The following is a 25506-nucleotide window of genomic DNA, read 5'->3' as shown; positions in this document are numbered from 1 at the left end:
CGTGAATTGCAGCAGGCTATTGTCATTGCATGGCAAGCGATTCCTGTCCAAACCTTGGCAAATCTCGTGAACAGCATGCCTCAACGTGTACGTGCTCTCCTGAATGCTCGTGGGGGTTACACAAAGTACTGAACTGTAATTTTACTGTCCGTAATCCCAGTCGTAATTTAACTTTTGTTTTTGTTAAAAAAAATTTTGGCTAATGTGCAAAATAAAGAAATACTTCTGGAAAACGTACAAAAGTTTAACACAGTACTGTCCATGAATTGAGTTCGATATTAGTTTACATCACTTTCAAGGATCAATTTAATTGTTTCGAAATGTCAAATGTGGTTTTTGTTTCTTTTAAAGGTCGCATTAACAAAATCTAGAATAATTTCAACACAATTCCAATTAACTTTTGGTTCTAAGACATCTTGAAAAGTAAGTTCACCCCCACAAAAAAAATATTCCATATTAAATGCCAAGTCTGTATATAGATATACTGAACATCAAAATAAACTGATCACTTTCATTTTTTGAAATGTGCAGGTTTACAAACACGTTTCTTCAATTGTAATGGCTGATTATGTAACGGGAACTTCACTTCAATCACATGGTTGATCAACAATGGCATGCTTGAGTGGTTCTGTATATAGATCTTTCCCTTTAAGTAATGACCCTCATCATGAAATCCTTCAGTTCTTGTGGTTAGACATTCATTTATTGCTGTCTATCGTCACTCTAAAGGCTTCTGACAGGGAAAACAACAAGACAATTCAGGTGCCATGCCTGACATCTGAAGAACGTTTAAGGCAGGGGTTCTTTTCCTTTTTTGAGTCATGGACCCCTTTGAGAATCTGGTGAAAGCTACGGACCCCTCCCCAGAAAAATGCACATAAGCACATAAACACAAAATTTTGCATACAATGAATAAATTTTATTGCATAGGAAATTTTTTTCCTTCACATACCGTCATAATCAGAATAAAAAAACAATGTTTACAAAGAATATATCTCACTTTTTTCATGCAAAAATCAATGACCATTCCCTGAATAAAATATATCCAAATTGTGCAAATTAAACAGAAAATAAACTTCAATTCTGCTCAAAAGTACATTTCAGTGAGAAGGCTGTTGTTGTTTGGCTTCAATAAGAAGATGAAATTGGGAAGTGGTCTTTGACAAGGCAACACGCATGTCATGTTTGACATCCAATCGATTTCTACTTTTCGTTTTCGATGGTAACAAGTGCTGAAAATCCTGACTCGCAAAGATATGTGGTTGCAAACGGAATCAGAGCTCCCACAGCTCGCTTTGCCAGACGAGGGTAGGCTTGTGTCAAGGAACACCAAAATTCTCCAAGACTCTTCGAGTTGAACTCATGTCGTATCATTTCCTTTGTCCTCAGGTCAACGAGGTCATCTTTGGCAAGGTCTGCATCATTAATACAGTTTATATCAGCAAGGAAAGGATTACGAATCCATGTTTCAACTTTAAGGTCATCTGAGCAGAAGTAACCTTCGAAAGAGTTCCACAGTGTTTCTGCAGTTCTGCAGAAGCACTTCCTCCAGCATTGGAAAGTTTGCATAATTGTCTGCCTCCAATCTCCTCTTCCACAGTGGCAGCTTGGCCAAAATTGCTGGTAGGGTTTCAGCAGCATCCATAATGGTGACTGCAGGGCCTTGAATCGAAAGACTTACCACATTCATATGGCCAAAAATATCCGCCAAATAAGACAAGCCGTGAATGAACTCCTCCCTGTCATTCTTCAATTTCTATCGACGGGAACTATTCTAGAAGTCATGACTTGACGACGATGACGACCTGACTGTACACTCAGTATCATCCCATTTCAACCTACCTTACACATCTACGAGTCTTGAGTAAGCAATAATAAGTAGATAACATCCTGTACGTAGACAAAAAATAAAACTTTTTATAAAAAGCGAGCGAAAATAAATTTTAAATAATTTTTATGCGCCTGGTTCATGGACCCCCTGAAGCCCATCCACGGACCCCAAAGGGGTCCATGGACCACAGGTTAAGAACCCCTGGTTTAAGGGCAATTGGGATGCTTGAGACTGGTGTAAGCCAGCGAACAATTGCCCAACGTCTTGGTTGCTCACAACCTGCAATTTCCAACCTGGCCAGGCCAGTGAAAGACACATGAAAACGCACTTGGAGTTTGCAAAAAAGCACCTAAAGGACTCTCAGACTGTGAGAAACAAGATTCTGTGGTCTGATGAAACCAAGATTGAACTGTTTGGCTTCCGTCTGGCCACTCTGCCATAAAGCCCAGATCGGTGGAGTGTTGCAGCGATGGTTGTCCTTCTGGAAGTTTCTCCCATCTCCACACAGGATCTGTGGAGCTCAGCCAGAGTGACCATTGGGTTCTTGGTCACCTCTCTTACCAAGGCCCTTCTCCCCTGATGGCTCAGTTTGGCCGGGCGGCCAGCTCTAGGAAGAGTCCTGGTTGTTCCAAACTTCCTCCATTTAAGAATTATGGAGGCCACTGTGCTCTTGGGAACCTTCAATGCAGCAGAGATGTTTTGTTGGCTTCCCCAGATCTGTGCCTCGACACAATCCTGTCTCTGAGCTCTGCAGGCAGTTCCTTCGACCTCATCGCTTGGTTTTTGCTCTGATATGCATTGTCATCTGTTGAGACCTTATATAGACAGGTGTGTGCCTTTCCAAATCATGTCCAATCAATTGAATTTACCACAGGTGGACTCCAATCAAGGTGTAGAAACATCTCAAAGATGATCAAGAGAAATGGAAGGCACCTGAGCTAAATTTCAAGTGTCATTGCAAACGGTCTGAATACTTATGTCAATGTGATATTTCAGTTTTTTCTTTTTAATAAATTTGCAAAACTTTATAAAATCCTGTTTTTTCTTTGTCATTATGGGGTATTGAGTGTAGATTGATGAGGGGAAAAAAATTAATTTAAACGATTTCAGCATAAGGCTGCAACATAACAAAATGTGAAAAAGGTGAAGGGGTCTGAATACTTTCTGAATGCACTGTATATGAAACCCATTCCTCTCATGCCTCCCCCCTCTCCCCCCCTCCCCTTCCCCCCCATAATTCCTCCTCCCCATCCCCCCTCCGCTTCCCCCCCATTCCCCCCTCCGCTTCCCCCACTTCCCTTTCCCCCCCTCCTTCCCCCTTCCCCCCTCCATCCTTCTCCCACTCCCCTCTCCCTTCCTCCCCACCCCCTCCCCCCCTCAAATCCCCTCTTCTCCCCCCTCCACCCCTCTCCTGCCCGGCTACGCCGGGTACTTCTGCTAGTCTTACTATAATTCACCAAATGTCCGTCCGTCTGTTCGAAAGTACCACAAAAACGGCTGAACCAATCGCAACGATATTTTGGGTGGGTATTCCCGGAACCCCTGGGAGTAAAATAGGCTGTATTGTTTTTCCAATTTTTCCAAGTTTTCCAATTTTCCAGTTTTTCTAAACACGATGGAATAATATTTACCGATATGAACAGTGATGTGGCTTTTGTTGAAATTCTACGGACCAGGAGAGAGTAGATCGACTCCTGACGAACTCTTCCTATATAAATGTGTGGCTCCGAAGTGTAGCGGCCGCTTCTGTGTTACAGATTCGGTGCGCACTCTTCACACATAAACGTGCGACTGAGAAAGACGTGTAGCGGCTGCTGCCGTTTTGCAGAATTTAATCTTTTTTCAAAATGGGTGCATTTACTGTTTAGATTTTGATGATTTGCGTGTAATATGATTCAACGGATGTTTATATGAATCGTTTAAAATAAAAAAAGCCTTCAATTTCTGATATTGTGCCTTTTCATTTGGGCCTCCCAATTGAAGCCCCGCCCGTAGGGCGGGTACCGTTGCTAGTCTGTAAAATCACGAAAATTGAAGTGAGAAAAAATTAAGAGTGAATTATAAAACCTGAAAAAATTAATTTTATGAAAATGAAAAAATTAATTTTACTATTGAGGTCTCCATGTATTTACTTTTACTTTTCCATTTTCATTAAAAAAATTTTTTTTTCATAATTAGTACTTTTGTCCCACTTGGATTTAGAAAAAAAAAAGAGACTTTAAAAGAATGATACTTCATGATAATAATTAAGATAAGTCACACTGAAAAAAACGGGTACAAATTGGTACTTGGGTCTGAGTCGGTATGGACCCGAGGTGGTCTGGGTCTGAGATGGTCTGGGTCCAAGATGATCTGGGGCAGTCTGGGTCCGAGATGGTCTGGGTCCGAGATGGTCTAGGTCCAAGATGATCTGGGGCAGTCTGGGTCCGAGATGGTCTGGGTCCGAGATGGTCTGGGTCCAAGATGATCTGGGGGCAGTCTGGGTCCGAGATGGTCTGGGTCCGAGATGGTCTGGGCCCGTCCGAGATGGTCTGGGATGGTTCGGGTCCGACTTGCCTCGAAACATTTCTGTAGTATTGTAGGTGTCATCAGTTCATCAGCCATGATCATGATAACGACCAGATGACACTGACAGACAAAAATAAACTCTCGCAGGTTTGAAGTTCATTTTTCGTGTAAGGCCTAGTGTAATGCTTGGCCACAATGGCATGAATGGAAAGGCCTTTGTTCCAAAGATTGAAAGAGTTGCAAAGAGACAACTCCACCTGTCATGCCTGTGCCTGTCTAGCCCTACAAGTAGGCCAGTATGGCTCTCTTTTACCATGGGTCTTATTGTAATGGCGACAACAATAAGATCCATGACATAAAAGAGAGCCCTGCTTCTTGTTGTATGCCTGTCCGCCACTCTCAATGATTCTGACCAAATTCCGACCAAAATTTCTACTTTTAAAAAGAAAAACGCAGACAGAGTACTCACTTGTGAAAACTAACATCCTTCTTCTGGTTGCTGCGATTTGTGCACCCGTAGCAGGCACAACCTTTCGGCATCTTGCCACTAGAAAATATTCACGACACAACTAGGCCATGTACATACATGTACGTTATCAACAAATGTTGCCCCCCAAAAACATGGCTGCCGGTCGTCCTTGTCGGCACGGGGTCACGTGGTATGTACGCCCTCTTGTCTATCATATAACTCTATGGATTACGTCTGATATTACGGCGGCTGAGTCTCCACAGTCCACACACCGACATTTTGATTTATATGCCGTTCATGCCGAACATATCGTCGAACCTGTCATATATATCACAATCGCCATGCTCTACCTTAACGTTTTTCATTCAGAGTGAAACACAAACAAACCGATTGTTAAAATGACCATCAAATATCGGAATCATCGGGGTTACGGCTCTTCCAACAAAACGGTACGTATCCAACCCTTGTGAGGTATAATCTAGATTACGGTAGATCTTCCCTCAGTTCTGTAAGTTTAAGTAAAACTTACCTCATGGATGTCTGGATTCCTCCAGATTTCTTTGTTTAATGTTATAAACAGCATTAGCGACTGTTTTAAAAGCTAATCATGTGTGTTTGTGGTTTATAATATTTTACAAGCCCGGCAACGCCGCTGTTAGACTTTCGGTCTTGTTTATTTGCCAATCAAAAAGTGCCGAAAAAACTTTAGACTGTCGATTTTCGAGTTTTCCAGTGACGTGACATTACGAACTCACCGTGACCGTGATCATGCCAGCGACGATACATAGAGAAATGATGCATTGCGAGCTCGGATTCCGATACTGATTTGGGATGATGAAGGGAGGGGGGGGGGGGGATGTGGGGTGGTCGTGGGTTTTGTCAGCTCGGATGACGGTGGACGGGGGATTGTGAAGGAATTGTGGAGGGAAGGGGGGGGGGGTGGAGTGGAGGAAGCGGAAGGATGTGGGTGCCGATGACATCAACTCAGCAGCCGCTTCCGTTTTGCAGAAAACACACACACACACACACACACACACACACACAGTTAAAACTCTTAATCGGGGTCGATGTGGACATCTTTGATTTTCACCACGATAGTAACACACACACACACACAGTAACACACACACATAGTAACACACACACACACATAGTAACACACACACACACAGTGACACACATACACACGCACACAGAAACACACACGCACACAGTAACACACATACAGTAACACACACACACAGTTAAAACTCTTAATCGGGGTCGATGTGGACATCTTTGATTTTCACCACGATAGTAACACACACACACACAGTAACACACACACATAGTAACACACACACACACACAGTGACACACATACACACGCACACAGTAACACACACGCACACAGTAACACACACGCACACAGTAACACACACACACACAGTAACATACACACACACACACACACACACAAACACACAGTAAAGCACACACACACACACACACACACACACACACACTAACAGTGTTTGAAGCCTTACGCCTCCGGATAGAAAGTCACTCCTGCCTCTCTTCGTTCTCGTTCGTCACGGTTTGTGCACCGTTGGCAGCACACGGCGGCATTTTGCCTTAAAGTTCAGTGTTGTTAGTAATGCAATCACAATTGTTAGCTCGGGTGATGGTTTGATGTTTTTTTTTCTGGGAAATTGAGATGCCTCAAAAAACAAGGACACCTAAGTTGAATATAAATCAGCAAGATCAATATTACCAAAGGAAATCAGCAATAAATCCAAGTCAAAGTAGTTGTGTCAGCAGAAAATATCCGATGGCAAAAAAATGTGTTACCCGCTTGGAACAAGATCGCCCGTAGGGCGAGTACTCTGCTAGTGGTAATAATAATGGTGGTATCATTTGGCAAGAATAATAACGAACGTTTAATCCCCGCCCTGGCCCCCAGACATCTGGGCTTGGTGAAAGGCAAGGTGATGCTCAAGCAGTACGGCAGGCAGGTATGCTACAAGGTGGTGAAGACCAATGAAAATTTGGTCCAATGGACCAATGGACCCACTAGTATATAAAACGAGCACACACACAGATTTTCTCTTGATAATGAAATATTTTAATCGTTTGCCCATAGCTAAACAAAATGATTAAATGAGAAAAAAATCAACAATACAAAGAATGTGAAATAATGCTCTTACAGTAACAAAATATCCAGCAGTTTTGAAATAGTGAAACCACTCAAGGGTCAAAGGTGGTCAGGACGTGAAACAATATATTGTGCTTTATTTTGTTTGTAGTAGATTAATTTTATTGAAGTGAAGTACAGTATATTACTTGTGAGATTCAGCTACAGCACATTGTGCATTGCGTTAAAACAACTTGCAGTGTCAAACTAAACTTTTAATAAACCTCTTGAGGTTGTAGTTTGCAAGAGGCGACTAACAGGGTTGGCGGCAGGAAGGGCATCCGGCTGCAAAACATTGCTTCAAAAAGGGGCCCACGGTGCCCGGAAAAGGCCAACCCCTGCTCTGCAGGGAAAATGGCCTCTACAGGTGGTTCTTGAGGTTGTAGTTCAGACCTCTGGTGATTTTGTGAAAACAGGATCTCCATTTTCGCCGCGATACCACCATATGATTTGACGAGGATGAGCCAGGGCCATGTTAAATGTCCCTCTCACATCGTCATATGCCTTTGTTGAGTAGAACTGCAGTGTCATGGCAAATTATTTCAGTTCTTGAGAATAGGGCACCGGAGTGTTTCTTGCTGTTGCATTTTTGAATTATCTTCAGGACTTCTTTAGGGACTCCACTGAAAGTTTCCTCCAACAACTCTGTGCAATTTGTTGATATCAGGTTTTTTTTTTTCCAAGGAACCTATAACTGAGCCCAAGTTTGTGACTTTGCATTTCAGGCGTCCTGATTTCTGCTGCTCAAATTTCAAGTTTTTTCCTGCAATTTTCCAGCCGCACAGGCACATGATTAAGCTTACGTTTCAGCTGCGTCGGAGACTCCATAGTGGCATAGAAGTGTTCTTGGTGGGTACTGCCGTCAGAGGTTGGTATTTTATCGTGGCACGAAGACTCACTACTTCTGCTGGAATGTGGGACGCTTTCTCTCATAGCAGATGTGTTCCTGGCAAATGGCGCTTTACGAACTGTAATTTTCTGAAATGGAAAATATAAACATTATGAAATAATAATTCCCATTGTTCAGAAACAATTTTTGAGAAAACACAAAAAGCATTCAATAATAATTTATTAGGAAGCTTATCTAATAATCCAGTATAATTACCTTCTGATGTGATCAGGAAAGACAAAAATAGTAGGTGTTACAGTCGGCCTGAGGCGAACATTCTGACCAGTTCTGTCATAGCAGTTTTCCGTGAAGTGGTTACAGCAAAGATGAGACCTTTTTGTAGGTGCCCACCTGTCCCTCTTCATGTTGCTCACCCATTTTGGTAATCTCTCTGGATCACAGTGCAGAAACCTCCAGGCAATAAAAATAAGGAATATTCAGTCAGTAGGTCTACACAAGAAAACAAGAACATCAAGTTACACTCACAAACTGCTTACGAAGTACCAGGCTATGCTTCTGCAATTAAAATAAAACATTCGTTCAGCTGACATAAGACAATGACATTCTTTTGCTCCTTTATCTGACAGTTTTGTTCAGTTTCAGTAACACACACACACACACACACACACACACACACACACACACACACACACACACACACACACACACACACACACACACACACACACACACACAGTAACATACACACACACACACACACACACACACACACACAGTAACATGCACATAGTAACACACACAGAGTAACACACACACACACACACACACACACACACACATAGCAACACACTCACACATAGTAACACACAAACAAACAGTAACACACACACACACACATAGTAACACACACACACAAACAGTAACACACACACATAGTAACACACACACACACACACATAGTAACACACACACACACATAGTAACACACACACACACACACACACAGTAACACACACACATACAGAGTAACACACATAGTAACACACACACACATAGTAACACACACAGTAACACACACACACATAGTAACACACACACACACATAGTAACACACACACATAGTAACACACACACACACATAGTAACACACACACACACATAGTAACACACACACACACACACATAGTAACACACACATACACACACTCAGTAACACACACACACTCAGTAACACACACACACACACACACGGTAACACACACACACGGTAACACACACACACGGTAACACACACACACGGTAACACACACACACGGTAACACACACACACACGGTAACACACACACACACAGTAAAACACACACACACACACACACACACACACACACACACACACACACACACACACACACACACACACACACACACACACACACAAAGTGTTTGAAGCCTTACGCCTCCGGATAGAAAGTCACTCCTGCCTCTCTTCGTTCTCGTTCGTCACGGTTTGTGCACCGTTGGCAGCACACGGCGGCATTTTGCCTTAAAGTTCAGTGTTGTTAGTAATTCAATCAGTGCTAAATCACAATATTTTAAAACCAATGAAATCAAACCGAACAGCAGCGACAGCTTTCCACTTGTGTTCACACGTTCAGTACGTGATTTGGGGGACCAAATATGGGCGCCAGCCGCCAGCACACTTCCGGTGGCGTCAAGCTGGTTTATCGCTTCGCTCATTCGGCGATTTAACATTGAGCTTCCTATCCAGTTAGTACAGAGATCAGTGGTTGTGACCACAGTGCGGCCAGTCTTGTTCAATCTTGGTGGTTAAGGAAACGCTCGAGAATAAAAGGTCTGGCTTTTAAAAGGCTTGTATCCCTCACTGTACATTATCTTCTCAGCATACCACTTTGTACACTTTTGATACGGCGGCTGTTTTTTCCCATGATCATCCCTTTTCCCATATCATAGCCTCAGCACAACTTTAAGGCATTTGGTTCAATGGAGTGTCTGGTCGTGGCAGCGTCACTTAGTGGGGGTCCCAAGATGGCCACCGCTCGGCTTCACAATCGATCGACCAATCAATGTCGAGCTCCCATCCAGTTCGTGCGATCAGTGATTCACACGGGCACCGCCACAGTCAGAGGGTAACATCCGCAGTTTTTTGACCGGAAGTTCAAGACGCCGCAATGCAACTCGGGATTTCCGCGGTGGCATCTTTCGATCCGGAAGTGGTATCTGCCTGAGGAAGATTTTCGTTCGTTAAAAACAGTGGGACTTCGTCACTTCGGGCTTCGTTGTGGCCTCTTTCCTTGGGTGTAGTGAGTGTTTCCGTGTGTGGTGTATTTGATGAAGTACGGCAGAGTCGTCGTCGCTGTTATTGGGTGGTTTTTGCACTCGGCAGCCAACCGATCATGGACTTGGACGGCGATGTTCTGCCCGTAACGTTGCACAGTGAAGGTGACAATGTGTTGTTTGTCGGTTCCGGTCGCTCATGCTCGTCGTGTTTGCGCGTTGTAAACCCGTCCATGGTCGTTGCACCTGTTTGGATGTTCGCACACGAAGTAGGCAACCGTACGGGTTCGTTCTTTAAACATGGACATTCACCGTTCGCCACATTTGATTTGGACGAAACCTGGTGGACCGGTTGGGTGTTTGACGAGGAATAATCGATTCGATTTTGGTGAAGATCTGAATATGGATTCGGATATGAGAATTATTTTTTATTTATTTATGATTCTTCACCATTGGGAGAAAGGGCCAAAAACGATACATAGCAGGATATGTCAAAAAGATGTGGACGGATGATTTTGATTAAATGTGAATCTGTATTGCATTGTCTGTATTGTACTTCAGGATACAAAACGTAAACTGTTCACCTGGCGAGGTATGCTCTCTATTGAGTGCCGTTCTACATCATGTATATAAGGACTAAACTGGGTGGTGTGTGTGTCTGTCTGTGTGTGTGTCTGTCTGTGTGTGTGTGTGTGTGTGTATATATGGTGGATGGTGTGGGGGTAAGGGTGGGTTCGTTACTGGTTTAGTTTGGTTTGAGGTGGAAGTGTGGATGAGGTGCATATGTTTGGTTGAGTTGTGAAAGGATGAGGGGGGTTGAGTGAGGTGATGTAGTCGTATGTGGTGGTGGGGGGTGGGGGGGAGGCGGGGGTGGGTGGGTGGGTTGAATGAGGTGAAGGGGGGATTGAGTGAAGTGATGTAGCCGTATGTGAAGGGGGTGGGTGGAATGAGGTGAAAGGGGGTGGGTGGAATGAGGTGAAAGGGGGTGGGTGGAATGAGGTGAAAGGGGGTGGGTGGAATGAGGTGAAAGGGGGTGGGTGGAATGAGGTGAAAGGGGGTGGGTGGAATGAGGTGAAAGGGGGTGGGGGGGTTGGAATGAAGTGAAGGGGGGGGGTGGGTGGAATGAGGTGAAGGGGAGTGGGTTGGATGAGGTGAAGGGGGGGTGGGTTGAATAGGGTGAAGGGGAGGGGTGGTGGGTTGAATGAGGTGAAGGGGGGGGGCGGGGGTTGAATGAGGTGAAAGGGGGGGCGGGGTTGAATGAGGTGAAAGGGGGGGGCGGGGTTGGAATGAGGTGAATTGGGGGGGGGGGGGGTTGAATGAGTTGGATTTTGGAGGGAGGTGGGTTGGATGAGGTGAAGGGGAGTGGGTTGGATGAGGTGAAGGGGGGATGGGTTGAATAGGGTGAAGGGGGGATGGGTTGAATAGGGTGAAGGGGAGGGGTGGTGGGTTGAATGAGGTGAGGGGGGGTTGAATGAGGTGAGGGGGTGGGTGGAATGAGGTGGAGGGGGGGGGTGGGGGGTGGGTGGAATGAGGTGAAAGGGGGGGCGGGGTTGGAATGAGGTGAATTGGGGGGGGGGGGTGGGTTGAATGAGTTGGATATTGGAGGGAGGTGGGTTGGATGAGGTGAAGGGGAGTGGGTTGGATGAGGTGAAGGGGGGGGGTGGGTTGAATAGGGTGAAGGGGAGGGGTGGTGGGTTGAATGAGGTGAGGGGGGGTTGAATGAGGTGAGAGGGTGGGGGGGGGGTGGAATGAGGTGAAAGGGGGGGCGGGGTTGGAATGAGGTGAATTGGGGGGGGGTGGAATGAGGTGAGGGGGGGGGGTGGGTTGAATGAGTTGGATATTGGAGGGAGGTGGGTTGGATGAGGTGAAGGGGAGTGGGTTGGATGAGGTGAAGGGGGGGGGTGGGTTGAATAGGGTGAAGGGGAGGGGGGGTGGGTTGAATAGGGTGAAGGGGAGGGTGGTGGGTTGAATGAGGTGAGGGGGGGATGAATGAGGTGAGGGGGGGATGAATGAGGTGAGGGGGTGGGGGGGGGGTGTGATGAATGAGGTGAAGGGGTGGTGGGTTGAATGAGGTGAAGTGAGGGGCGGGGGTTGAATGAGGTGTTGAACTTTGTGTTACGATGAGGTTGATGAAAGTGCATTGTAGTGTTTGCTGCGATACATTTTGCAATGGACAGGGGGGGGGGGGGGGGGGGGAGGCAAGTATGGAGGAAGGCTAAATTCTCGTATCGTAGATGTATTATGATTGAGTGAAAGAGGGGATTTTGAGAAGTGTTGCGGTCATGTATAAAGATGGCACGTTGCTAATTTAATTGCTAAACTTGAGCTTTCAGCAAATCGTAGTCATAGATCAAAATATGTTGATAGGAAAATACTTCAGCTGTCACATGATGCAATCAGCTGTTGTAACACAATACGATTGTGATGTTTAAAAAACAGCATGTTGATTATAGTTGTCTAATATCGATTCGTACAAGTTCAACATCCACCTTTTATGGGAAATCCTTCCTGTTCATTCCCCTAATGCTTTGTTGTGAAGTAACCTCATTGAATGAATGATCGATGATGACAGTGTTCCATCTCTAAATAATGCAATGAAGACAAAAACAAGTACAGATACATTCAAAGTACACCACCCCCATGCCAAATAAATAAATACCCTCCAGGGCGGCATTGCCGGGGCGCCTCCGGGCAGCCCATGGAGTCTGTATTGGGTGGGAGAGGTGTACAATAATTGATTGATTAATTGCATAATTAAAATCAATAAATAATCATGATAAAATAATTTCTTAATCAATTGGCGAATAGCATACCAAAACTACCAGCGCTTCATTCGAAGCTATAACTTTTAGAAAATGTATTTAAAAAGTCATTATATCAAAAAAAATCAAAGAATTAATTGATTAATCAATAAATAATTAATCGACTAATTGATTAATCAATAAACCAAAAATATCCTTTTTAGCCACATCACTTGGTCACTATCGTGTCCAAATATTAGCTTCCCAGCTCAAAAGGTGCCTGAGATATTGCCTCGATGAAAAATAAAATAAAAATTGATCAATAATGAAAATAAATAAATAATAATCATTAAATAATTAATCAATTGGCTAATAGAACACATAAACCACCACCATTTCATCCAAATCTGTAAGTAAAAAAAATTAGTCATTAATCGAATAATTAAATAATTAATCGATAAATTGATTAATCAAATCAAAAATTGCCTTTGCAGCCAAATCACTTGGTCATTGGCATGTCCAAATATCAGCTTCCGAGCTCAAAAGGTGCCTGAGATATTGCCCAGATGAGAAATAAAATAAATAAATAATTAATAATGAAAATAAATAAATAATAATCCCAAAAAATAAAATAATTAATCTATTCGCTAATATAACACATAAACCATCACCATTTCATCAGAATCTGTAAGTTAAAAAAAAAAGTCATTAATCGAATAATTAAATAATTAATCGATTAATTGATTAATTGATCAATAAATCAAAAATATCTTTTACAGCCAAATCACTGTCTGGCATGTCCAAATATCATCTTCCTAACTCAAAAGGTGCCTGAGATCATGGCCAGAAAAGAAAGGAAATAAATAAGTACTTAATTAATCGCTAACAATTAAATAACTCATCAATGAATTGATTAATCAAAAAACAAAAAGTACCGTTTTTGACAAAGTACTTGCTCACTATTGTGCCGAAATTTCAGCTTCCTAGCTCAAAAGATGGCTGAGATATCGCCTGGACAAACAAACAAACAAGAAAACAAGTACAGACAAGAACAGATACATTCAAAGTACACCGCCCCCATGCCAAATAATTAAATATCCTACAGCGCGGCATTGCCGGGGCACCTCTGACAGCTCATAGAGACTGTATTGGGAGGGAGAGGTCTACAATAATTGATTGATTAATTGTATAATTAAAATCAATGAAAGATTATCACAATATATTTTCTTAATCAATTGGCTAATAGCATAACTAAACCACTAGTGCTTCATCCGAAGATGTAATTTTTAGAAATTTCATTAAATAAGTCATTATTAAAAAATAATTAATTAATTGGTTAATCAATAAATAATTAATCGATTAAATGATTAATCAATAAATCGAAATTATCCATGATAGCCATATCACTTGGTCACTGTCAAGTCCAAATATTAGCTTCCAAGCTCAAAAGGAGCCTGAGATATTGGCCAAATGAGAAAGAAAATAAATAAATGATTAATAATGAAAATAAATAAATAATAATCATTAAAAATTTAAATTAATATTCAATCCGGTCATAGAACACATAAACCACCACCATTTCATCAGAATCTGTAACTAAAAAAAAAAAAATTTTTTTGTCATTAATCGAATAATTAAATAATTAACCGATTAATTGATTAATTAATAAATCAAAAATAGCCTTTGCAGCCAAATCACCTGGTCAATGGCATGTCCAAATATCAGCTTCCTAACTCAAAAGGTGCCTGAGTTAATGGTCAGAAGAGAAAGGAAATTTAATTAATTAAATAAGTACTTAATTAATCGCTAATAATTAAATAACTCCTCAATTAAATGATTCATCAAAAAACAAAAAATATATCGTTTTTGACAAATGACCTGCTCACTACTGTGCCGAAATTTCAGCTTCCTAGCTCAAAGGATGGCTGAGATATCGCCCGGACAACCAAGAAAGAAAGAAAGAAATAAAGAAAGAAAGAAAGAAAGAAAACAAACAACCAGAGTGAAAACTGAGTACTCCCCTTCAGTGTGCGTTATTGCCGAGCCCCCTTCGGTGCCCGGCAATGATGTTATGCAGCACCTGGGGATGGCATGGGAAAGGTGCGGTGTACAACAAGTACAGATACATTCAAAGTACACCGCCCCCATGCCAAATAATGAAATATCCTACAGCGCGGCATTGCCGGGGCGCCTCCGGTGCCCGGCAATACCGCAGTGCAGTTCATAGTAGCTGCATTGGGAGGGAGAGGTGTACAATAATTGATTGATTGATTGCATAATTAAAATCAATTAAAGTTAATCAAAAAATATTTTCTTAATCAATTGGCTAATAGCATAACTAAACCACTCGTGCTTCATCTGAAGATGTATCTTTTAGAAATTTAATTAAGTAGGTCATTAATAAAAAAATTAAATAATTAATTGATTAATCAATAAATAATTGATCGATTAAATGATTAATCAATAAATCAAAAATACCCTTGCAGCCAAATCACTTGGTCATTGTCATGTCCAAATATCAGCTTCCTAACTCAAAAGGTGCCTGAGATAATGGCCAGAAGAGAAAGGAAATGTATAAGTACTTAATTAATCGCTAATAATTAAATAACTCATCAATTAATTGATTAATCAAAAAACAAAAATATACCGTTTTTGACAAAGTACTTGCTCACTTTTGTGCCGAAATTTCAGCTTCCTAGCTCAAAGGATGGCTGAGATATCGCCCGGACAAACAAGAAAACAAGAAAGAAAACAAATAAACAAACAACCAGAGTGAAAACTAAGTACTCCCTTTCAGCGTGGGTCGCTGCCGAGCCCTCTTCGGTGCCCGGCAATGACGTTATGCAGCGCCTGGAGATGGCATAGGAAAGGAGCGGTGTACAACAAACAAACAAACAAGCAACCAGAGTGAAAACTGAGTACTCCCTTTCAGCGTGCGTCATTGCCGAGCCCCCTTCTGTGCCCGGCAATGACGTTATGCAGCGTCTGGAGATGGCATAGGAAAGGAGCGGTGTACAATCAAACGCAGTAAAAACTTGAGTACTCCCTTTCAGCATGCGTCATTGCCCGGAAATGACGTGATGCAACGCCTGGAGATGGCATAGTAAAGGAGCGGTGTACAACATCTTGTCACTTGCTTGTTTGGTGAATTGTGTCCCCACTTTTCATTGAGGTCCACACATTTATGGTACCCTTCGCATAAGCTTCTTTGGTGACACTGATAGTATTGAACGGATCTTAAAGGAGCCGGGGCCTGACTGTTATCGCCACCACTTGCTTTCCACAAAGTTATGCTGGATGCGGTGCTTGGCAAGATTGACGACCGTACGCTCACACCTTTCCTCGAGATCATCGAGCAGCCAAAGCGGCGTGCCATGCGCTTCCGCTACGAGTGTGAGGGCCGCTCGGCCGGCAGCATCTTGGGAGAACGCAGCACTGACTCGTTCAAGAGTTACCCTGCTGTTCAGGTATGCTAAAAATGGTTTGCTTTAACTGTTATTCCTCCCTTTGTCTATTTTTACAAGGTGGAATGAACAGCTTTTGCCTTTTACAAGGTGGAAAACACGACAGTCCTTCCAAGTCTCAAACTCCGTTAGGTTCTTCTTTTTCATTCCCTTTTATAATGGTCCTTAGAATGATTTTATTAACATGATTCAAAACCTCCCTTGGAGACGGCTGTTTTGCACACAATGCCTTTCATAATTAAAATGCAAAGATGGGCGGAGCTGAGGTTGGAAACTACCCATTTGGGCGGAGCTTAATTATCTTTGGGTGGAGCTTATTTTGGGTGGAGCTTTATCTGTGCCATGGTGCCACGAGATCTGATGTTCTGCAAATTTTTATGAGGAGAGGTTTATTTTATGAGCTACCTGGATCCTGTCACCCCATGACGATCTTTGCTGCTCTCTATTTGTTAATCCTCTCTTATTTTCACCCTCCACAGGATCGTAGTCAATCACTGTACCAGTTTCTGTTAAAGCGTAGCTCGGAGCGAACCCCCCCCCCCCCCCCCACCGTTTAGAGGCCATTTTTCCCCGCAAAGCGGGGGTTGGCCTTTTCGGGGACCGTGGTAGTTGTTGTTTTTTGGTCCCCTTTTTGAAGCAATGTTTTACGGCCGGATGCCCTTCCTGACGCCAGCTCGGAGCGAACGACAGCTCAAATTTCACCAGTGCATGTCATGACATGTCAAATCTTTACAATATCTCAAAAACTACCACACACGGCACATTATTTTTGCTGTCAAACTTTCGGTTTTCGAGGGTGAGGATATCGAATATTTTACTCTTGGTCTCCTCAGATATCCATATGAACCATTTCTCGAGATGACTTTCAGCAAACTCAGTATTGTCAACATTTAAGGGAAAAACAAAACTAAAACATGTAACATCTTGTATTTATTGCAAAATACAAGCTTTTACATCAAAAATACAGATTATTTATAGAAAGGTCACACATTATTTATGGAAATGTGTATCGTGTGGCACCTCCTCCATGTGGGAGAGGGTATTACAAGTCCCCACCATTTACAGTCAAGTCCCCACCTGTCCCCACGCTTTCCAGTGCAGTGAGGTGTTTTGAATTATAAGCAGGAGGCATGTTTTTGCTTCATGCACGTAATCTGGGTTCTTTTTATTTCCGGGAGCGTTTGAGGTAGCTGTCAGTTGCCCATACACCGCTCAAAAAGGCATTTGTCAGAAGAAGGTGTTGCATGCATAGAACAAGGTCGCCCGTAGGGTGGGTACTCTGCTAGTATATTTCAATACAAACCCAGTACTGCCGTTTCAGATTGTGAACGGGGTCGGATCGGCACGGCTACGTGTGTCACTAGTGACCAAGAGTGAGCCTTACCAGCCCCACCCACATGCCCTCGTGGGCAAGGACTGCAAGGATGGTGTTTGTGAGCTTGAGATTCCACGGGCAGCCACCATCACGCAGTGCGTATATCATTGTATCTACGCATATGGTAGTTTGCACGACTGACCTACCAATAGGAAGTTTTTGATGATTACCGAAATGTCTCCTCAGACTCACTAACCTGGGAATTCAATGTGTAAAAAAGAAGGAGGTGACGGCATCGCTGCTGCAGCGGCTGCGGAAGGGCATCAATCCATTTCGTGGTATGTTTGTGTTAGGAATGCATTGTTTCCATAATACATTTGTCAGAGGTGGCCTAACTGAACCCTCTTTTTCGCCATTACTTATACGTTATTGTGGGGTCAGCCAGATAAGGGTTTGGCCTGTCTGTCACAAACAGGCTGGCCAGGCCTGACGTTCAACTGAAGGAGGCAGGAATTTGTAATTTATTCAGCATGCCAGCACGAGTGGCAGTAAACGAGTGAGTACCTGTGGCACGATTTTTGGCCGAACCGCTTTACAATCGGGTTAGTAATTGCTAACGGCTCGGATTCCGGACTGCTAAACCGCTCGGCAAAATACCATCTTGTCCGGGATTCGAGCGGTACTTGTCTCGCTGCTTTGCGGAGGGATTGATAAAGGTATTCGGCTAATACCTGGACCAATAACCCTGATCAATCCCCCCCACAAAGGAGCGTTACAAGTACCAGGAACGGAGACGGCCAGCTTAACGACGAGGGGATTAAACCCCCCTCGGTAAAGGGAGTGCCGTCGTCCGATTCCGTAACAATTGTACTCGCATCGTGCCACTTGTCTACTCATCATGAAGTACAATCTGGGATCTTTAACATCAACCAACTAATGCTAGCAGATGGGACACGGTTTCATGTCCATCTGAGGGACGGTGCACACATTGATGTATTGAACCCAGGCAATACAGCTCGGAGGTGAGTACGTACACTTCTAGGCTATCCTCTTGGCCCATAACTAGTCCCACTGTTGCTGTTGTTTCGTATGCAGCCTGTGACTGCTGGTTGCATCATTTTTCTGGAAGCGCGTTTGTGCCGCTGATGCAGTGCCCCAATTACAGTGAGCTGGTACTCAATTTGCCGACCTCAGAAGGATGACAGGCTGAGTCAACCCCCTGGCGTTAATTCAATGATCGACGGGGATTCAAACTCAGGATCCTAGGATCCCAAGCCAGCACCCTAACTGTTGAGCTGACACCAGGCTTACTAGTCCCACTGACACACCAACTAAATACTTCACTACCACCAGGCACGCAACTCTTTAGCCAGATAATTTCAAATCTAGACAGTGATCCTAGACTGCTCACAAGAAATGAAACATGTTCAACTGTGTGATTTTATTTTTTTCCATCAAAAATCGAATTTGAAATTTTCGATTAATTTAAAGTTCCCGTTGTCACTGTGTTCTCTTTGGCTCTCATGACAAATGGTCTGTGCACTTGATCATAGCAACCGTCCAATGAATGCACTTGAGACAGAATTTCAGTTTTCCCTTGCATGCTGATTGCTACAGATTGCTGAACCTGTACATTTTGTTGTAACTGCATATATTGAGTGTAGATTTTGTTTTTTGGTATCACGTGGGTGAGAATGTGATGATGGAAAAGAACACAAAGTGTAAAGACACGACATTGAAGAATAAGTGAATCAACAGGCGTATCCCAAAATGGGCTCAGAAAGACAGCTGGATTGATCATCATCAGACACTTGCATAAGAAATCACTGTTGTTGAGATGTATTGCTGCCTTAAGGCTTCATCATTTTGATGATTACAGCTCAAAAACTTTTATTTTCTCTATTTGGTGTTTAAAAAAAATAAATCGGTGTTGTTTTTCAATATCAGCATTGTAGTGCCATTCCCAAGTAGCCCTGAGGGCACGAAGTGGTAACCATCATGGGAACTGGTATCATGCAGACCAGACCAAGTCAGGAGGGACAGGCAGATTCACCCCGTCCCTAAAGATCATTAATGAGACGGCTCACTTTTTGCTGACAAGATGATATTGACGTTGCAATTCTTTTGAGACGAGCTCAGTTTATACAAGGTTTTCATCAAATAGTTCCAGGACTAAATTTATTACAAAACTAAAGGACAACACAGTTATTCAAATTTATCTCTTTCAAAGTAGTCTCCTGATTGAACACGGTCCTGTGATTTGATGATTCCAGCGGTCCTGCCATTTTTGAAGCATCTCTCGTCCTCTTGTTTTTGGATTGCTTTCAGTTCCCATGTCACATTTTGGATTATGGTTGGTACATCCTGAAATTTCATTCCTTTTAGGGTACCTTTCAGTCGGTGGAACAAAAAAAAGTCGTTCGGTGCAAAATGTGGTGAATATAGAGGAAGGGAATCGAGCGGAATGTTGTGCTTGGAAAAAACAAAATTCTCGTGTAGAGAGTGCTGAATGTGCCAGCACATCGTTGTGATGCAACATCACGCACCTGACTCCCATTTTTCATACCGCTTCAGTTGAACTACATCTCTTAGGCATTTCAAAATGGCCAAATAAGACCAATGATTCGCCCTCTGACCTTGTGGAATGAACTCGTGGTGCACAACACCTTCACTGTCAAAAACAAACACGATCAACGTTGTCTTCACATTTTACCGCACATGTCTTGCTTTACTTGGCCGAGGTGATGGTGGTTTTCCACTGAGATGACTTAGTCTCGGGTCGTAGCCATAAACCCAAGTCTCATCCCCTGTAATGATGCTGGGCAGGAGGTTTTCAGCATTCGTTGCACAATCAATGAGTTCCTGAGATACTGTGAGGCGACATTCATTCTATTCTGGAGTGAGAGTCTGTTGGATGAACTTTGCCGATAACTGCCTCATTCTGAAATCTTGAGTCAAAATTGTTTGACATGTGCCGTTGGAGATGCCAACTTCTTCCACCAATGCACGAATCGTCATTTGTCTGTCACCACAAATCGTGTCACGAACAAGAGCGACAGATCCCTCATTGTGTGAGGTTGATGGACGGCTGGAGCTGGTTCATCATCGAAGGAAAATCATCATCCACTTCCAAACCGAGCACACCACTCAAACGTTTTTCAAAACGCTTCAACCCCAAATGCTGTTTTTATAGGTTTCATAGGTTTCATTGGCTGCATTACACCAAGTTTCACACAATTTGATGCACACGCATTGGTCTTTCAAGTCAGACATTTTACAATAGGACAGAAAATAAACACATCTGCACAAAACAGCGCATCATTCATGACTGAGACGGGAAGATAACTCTGCCAGAGGCTTGATGTCAGCGAGTGTTGCCAACCTTTCCACTTGTTTAATGTCCCTGTAGTATACTACATTTTCCAACAATAAATAAACTTTTTGGTCAGACTTCGTAAAACGTTAGAATCCAAATCCTTAATACGGTTACTTTCAGTTTCATTTGTACCCACAACATTCAGAGGGCCAGGCCATGGTCCTTTACACCCAGCTACCACAATCCTACTTATCTTATGTATCGAATAGGTGGTATGGCATTGGTTAATTGACTTTGGGGAAGGTTTTGAGAGCTTCACTAAAGCTGTGGTCACACGTTGGTTCTAACACCACTAGTACACCATTTGTCATCGCACGTTTTGTCCCTCGCCCCTCAGACAAGTTCGGGGACATTCAAATAAGCAGATCGACCGACCGATCATCTGCCCATGTACTTTTGTGTGTGCGATATTTTAAAAACCGTTAAACATTTAGCTTTCATGTTGCAGATAACTATTACCTCGTGACATTATCTCAACCTGATTGGATCACTGCTGCGATTGGTTGGATTATGTTGCCATGGCAACCATCTCGGTAACTTTGCTTCTGTACGCAAGATTTTAGAAATTGTTTAAGATTTATCTTTTATATTACACAGAGCTATTCGTCAAACCACCCAAAAGGTGTGGGACCTGGAGTATCAGCTCCTTGTTGATGTTTACAGGACGGTGCATCATTGTGCTCATGATTGCATGTTCTCTTTGGCAGTATTGGAGAATCAGTTACCGGGAGTTGACGAGACAGACATGAACGTGGTAAGGCTGTGCTTCGAGGCGTTCTTACGTGATGGCCAGATTTGGCGACCGCTTGCACCAGTCGTTTCCCAAGACATTCGGGATAAAAGTATGTTCCCTTTGATCAAAGATTGAGGCATTTTGCTCACATTTGGTACTAGGTGAATCATGCTGCTATGTATCAATACAAGTTAAAAGCTTCCATTACTGACAATATTACAGTCAGCAGTTTGTAATCAGAATTTTGTCAATGATTTATAGACCTGAGAACTTTCCATGTTTTCTGAATGTTCATTTCCGATTCGTCTTGGTGAGGCATTCTGCCTTTGGGAGTATTAGACAATTACTGAGACTTAAATAATGCCAAATTGGAATGTTAAAGCTTAATTTGGGACTGCTACAAAGTTATATAGTCTTGCCTTTGTTAGGTGACTGCTGATTAGCTGAAAGGAAATAGTTCAGCCTATCAATGAGCTTGCTCTCTGATGTTTGCTGTTGTGTTCTTACTGCCATTGTGTCAATGGTGAGGAAGGCATTTTTCACGAGTGACCGAGGTCATTGGAGTATTTAAGAAATAGATTGTCGCTAAAACACGGTGCAATTGCAAACGCTAGAATGTACATGGACGGTGTTTTTGCGGGGAGACACGTAAGGAAGTGCGATGATGCTGATGAGGCTTATTGCCTGCTTTGTGACCAGCGACGATAACACGAATGCGCCAAAACTTGACACCAAAGAGGCTGAAAAACACTTAACCAGGTCAACTTACTCATGGTACCTAATGCATTTATTTAATTTTGGCTAATCAAGAACAAAAATAATATACATTGCACAAAAACCAAATATATCAGTCAGGATGTTGAAAGGGCGGAACCCTCATCGAACACTCTTCCCCTCGATATTTGGTCCTCTTGTTGAAGACACCCATCCACATCCCCTCCCCCAAATTGAAATGCGACCTCACCTTGATTGGCTGTTAGCTGTTTTGGAACAATTTATGTTTTTGACGTTGATGTTGACCTCTTCATATTGCATTTCCTTGGGGCTTTTCTGTTGCTTAAACTTAACATGAACACTTTATTTTTGGTTGTTTTTAAAATTTTAATTATATAGTCTTTGTTTCTGGTTGATTTGTTTATTTATTTTAAAATTGGTAATATTGCAGTATGACAACACTTACTGGGCTGAACATGTTTCTTTTTTTGTTTCTTTTTTTGTTTTGTTTTTGTATACAAGATCGAGGCTCGTGTAAGAGCTAATTGATCACACAAAAAAAAACGGACACATTAAAAACATAATAAAGGGAGCGGGAGACAAGATGGGGAGAGAGAGCGTGGGGAGAGAGAGGGAAGCACACAAGTACAACAGTAGAGAACAGGGACATTGGTAGATCTGTTGGAGGGAGGGAGCTTGGGGGGGGGGGGGAGGAGGCATGGGAAGTGGGGGGGGGGGAGGGTGGGAGAGGTATAAAACACATGGACACTGCTAGGACTTCAAGGAAAGAAGTCGATATTTCAAAAAAGTGGATCTGGGGTGAAATTAATAGGGGTAGAAAATATCAAGGTTTTGGATGGGGGAAGATAAGAGATGGTGGTGAACAGCTGTTTTAAAGACCTGGAGGGAGGAGTGGGATTGAAGAGAGTGAGAAAGTTTGTTCCAGAGGCAGGAGAAAAGAGGAATGAATGAGTGGAGGTGAATAGAGAGTCTTGATTTTGGCAGTTTAAACACAAGAGGATTGCAGGCAGACCTTGAGCGACCTGTAGGAATATTTGGGGGACAGAGCACAGAGAGAGAGAGCTTGGCCGGAGAGGAGTCGGTAGAAGACAGATAGACCACCAACCTGCCTGGGGTGAGTGAGTGAAAGGCCCTCACAATCAGCTTCATCGCTGGAGATTCCAATGATTCTGAAAGCTTTGGTTTCAACAGCGTGAAGCCGAGCTGGGTGTGAAGAAGGAGCACCAGCCCAGAGGGGAGAGCAGTATTCCATTGAGCTGCGGATGAAAGCCTTGTATGTGGTGAGGAGCTCAGGTGTGCCAAGGAAGGACTTCGCACGACGGAGGATGCCCAGTCGGCGACTGGCTTTGGAAGCCAGCTTGGAAACGTTGTTTTCCCAGGAAAGATCATGGCAGATAGTGAGAATGGTTATGACATATAAATGTATAATTACAGGTTGTGTAATTTTATATATTAAATATTTTGGTAATTATTTTATATTAAATATTAAATAATAAATTTTTTTAAAGCACTTAAATTTTATATGTTGGCATATAAAACTCATTTACAGGGATGGTTCATATTTGACCAGACTCGTTGGTGTAATAGTTAGAGCATCCGCTGTGAGTCTGTGAGGGCGGTGGTTCGAACCCCAGCTGAGTCGTACCAAAGACATTAAAAATGGTATGTGCTGCTTCTTTGCTTGACCCTCAGCATTTATTTCATAGAGCACGGACAAACGCCATGGATTGGCGTCCATGTCTCGGAAGAATTCCTTCCTTGATTGCCACACTGAGTGTGGAGAGAAACTATATGTTATAAAGATGACTTCGCTGACGTTATAAATATGTTACCCAAAGTACTGTGGGAAGTGACCACTTCTGCCAAGTTCAATGAATGTGTTGTGTGAAAGTAAATTCTGGGGTTTATACGTGATTTGTTTCGCAGCTCCATGAGCCTTAGACCCTGTAAAAAGAAAAATATAAAAGTGTGGGATCCAAAGTGATGTACGAGTGGGATCCTTCTCCTTCAACATTCTTTTCCCTGTGTCATCCTGTCTGTACGTTGTCTTTTCTACCCTCCGTAACCTTGATCTTCCAGGAGCCCCGTTTTTTTGGAAACAAAAATAAATGAATGTGTGTTGATCGGTTTCCAAAATAGCTGCTGCTTGTTGAGATAACCTTCTGACAAACGGCAAACTTGAACAGTGACGTCCATATGTTCGTGACACAGTGGAAGTTGTACGAAGGGAAACTAGAAAGTTCATAGAACACTTTACTCCACGCAGTGTTCAGGTTTTTAAAAATAATTCAATTGAAATAAAATGATTTTAAAGGTCGTTTAAAGTGTGAGGGTGTGTTTATTTAGTGCCTGAGTATCAGGGTGTGCTTATTTGGTACCTGAGTCTCAGGGTTTGCTTCTTGCTCAATGCTGGCTGGATGGTGGCATTGTAGTATTTTACTGGCTATGTTCTGGTCTTGCCCCTCCTGCACACTAACCTCAACAAATCCCCGCCACTTCAGCTCATACGCATTCCAAAATAAACCCTTTCCTTGTTATATAAATTTTTAACGATGACCTCCATTCAGTCATCTCCCCCTTCTCTCATCAGTGAAACTATCTTCCTGAGTCTATTTTCTCAAGCTCTCATCTCCAGAATTTAAATTCTGCTGCCCACCTCCAGTCATTGTCTCTCCCTTTCCTACCTCTGAGTTTAAGTGCTTCTCCTGAGAGTCTTCTGAGAGTCTCCTCCTGCCCCCCTTTTATCTGCTATTTCTTTCTTACTTTGGTGCATCTGTGTTCTTCTGTTATCCCCTTGTCCCATTTTGTGTCCATCCTTTGCCCCCTTATGTTGTCAGGACCAGTTTCTAAGTAAAGTAGATGAGTGATAATACATTGCAACAGTGAAAGGTGGACTCATGGTCAAATCCCTACCTGTATGATAACCAGTTTAGCGGTGGTTGAAAGCGAAAGGGAGAGAGAAAAAGAAAGAGGGAGAGAGAGAGACCGATATTTGCTACTCGACGACCTCTCCTAT

At 42.9% G+C, this 25506-nt stretch overlaps 1 protein-coding gene and 1 long non-coding RNA gene across 3 annotated transcripts in view; one reads left to right on the top strand and one right to left on the bottom strand.

Moving 5' to 3' along the window:
• Nucleotides 1-6893: 6893 nt before the first annotated feature.
• On the bottom strand, nucleotides 6894-9544 carry LOC144888304 (uncharacterized). Its single transcript, XR_013620898.1, has 3 exons — nucleotides 9287-9544; nucleotides 8087-8281; nucleotides 6894-7959 (listed from the first exon to the last, which is right to left on the bottom strand). It is a non-coding gene; the product is annotated as an uncharacterized LOC144888304 (long non-coding RNA).
• A 366-nt stretch (nucleotides 9545-9910) lies between these two features.
• LOC137416297 (proto-oncogene c-Rel-like) overlaps nucleotides 9911-25506 on the top strand; it is a 40656-nt gene continuing 25060 nt past the window's right edge. Inside the window, exons 1-5 of one of the 2 annotated variants that reach the window (XM_078786715.1) lie at nucleotides 9911-10291; nucleotides 16156-16334; nucleotides 17653-17801; nucleotides 17893-17984; nucleotides 21730-21864. In XM_078786715.1, the coding sequence (XP_078642841.1) occupies nucleotides 10246-10291; nucleotides 16156-16334; nucleotides 17653-17801; nucleotides 17893-17984; nucleotides 21730-21864 (601 nt within the window). In that variant the 5' untranslated portion in view covers nucleotides 9911-10245. The other variant, XM_078786714.1, reaches the window with a different exon arrangement.

Source organism: Myxine glutinosa, chromosome 11 (genome assembly GCF_964187855.1).
Source record: "Myxine glutinosa chromosome 11, kmMyxGlut1.1, whole genome shotgun sequence".
NCBI classification, from domain to species: Eukaryota; Metazoa; Chordata; class Myxini; order Myxiniformes; family Myxinidae; genus Myxine; species Myxine glutinosa.
This window is presented reverse-complemented; position numbering and strand designations above follow the sequence as displayed.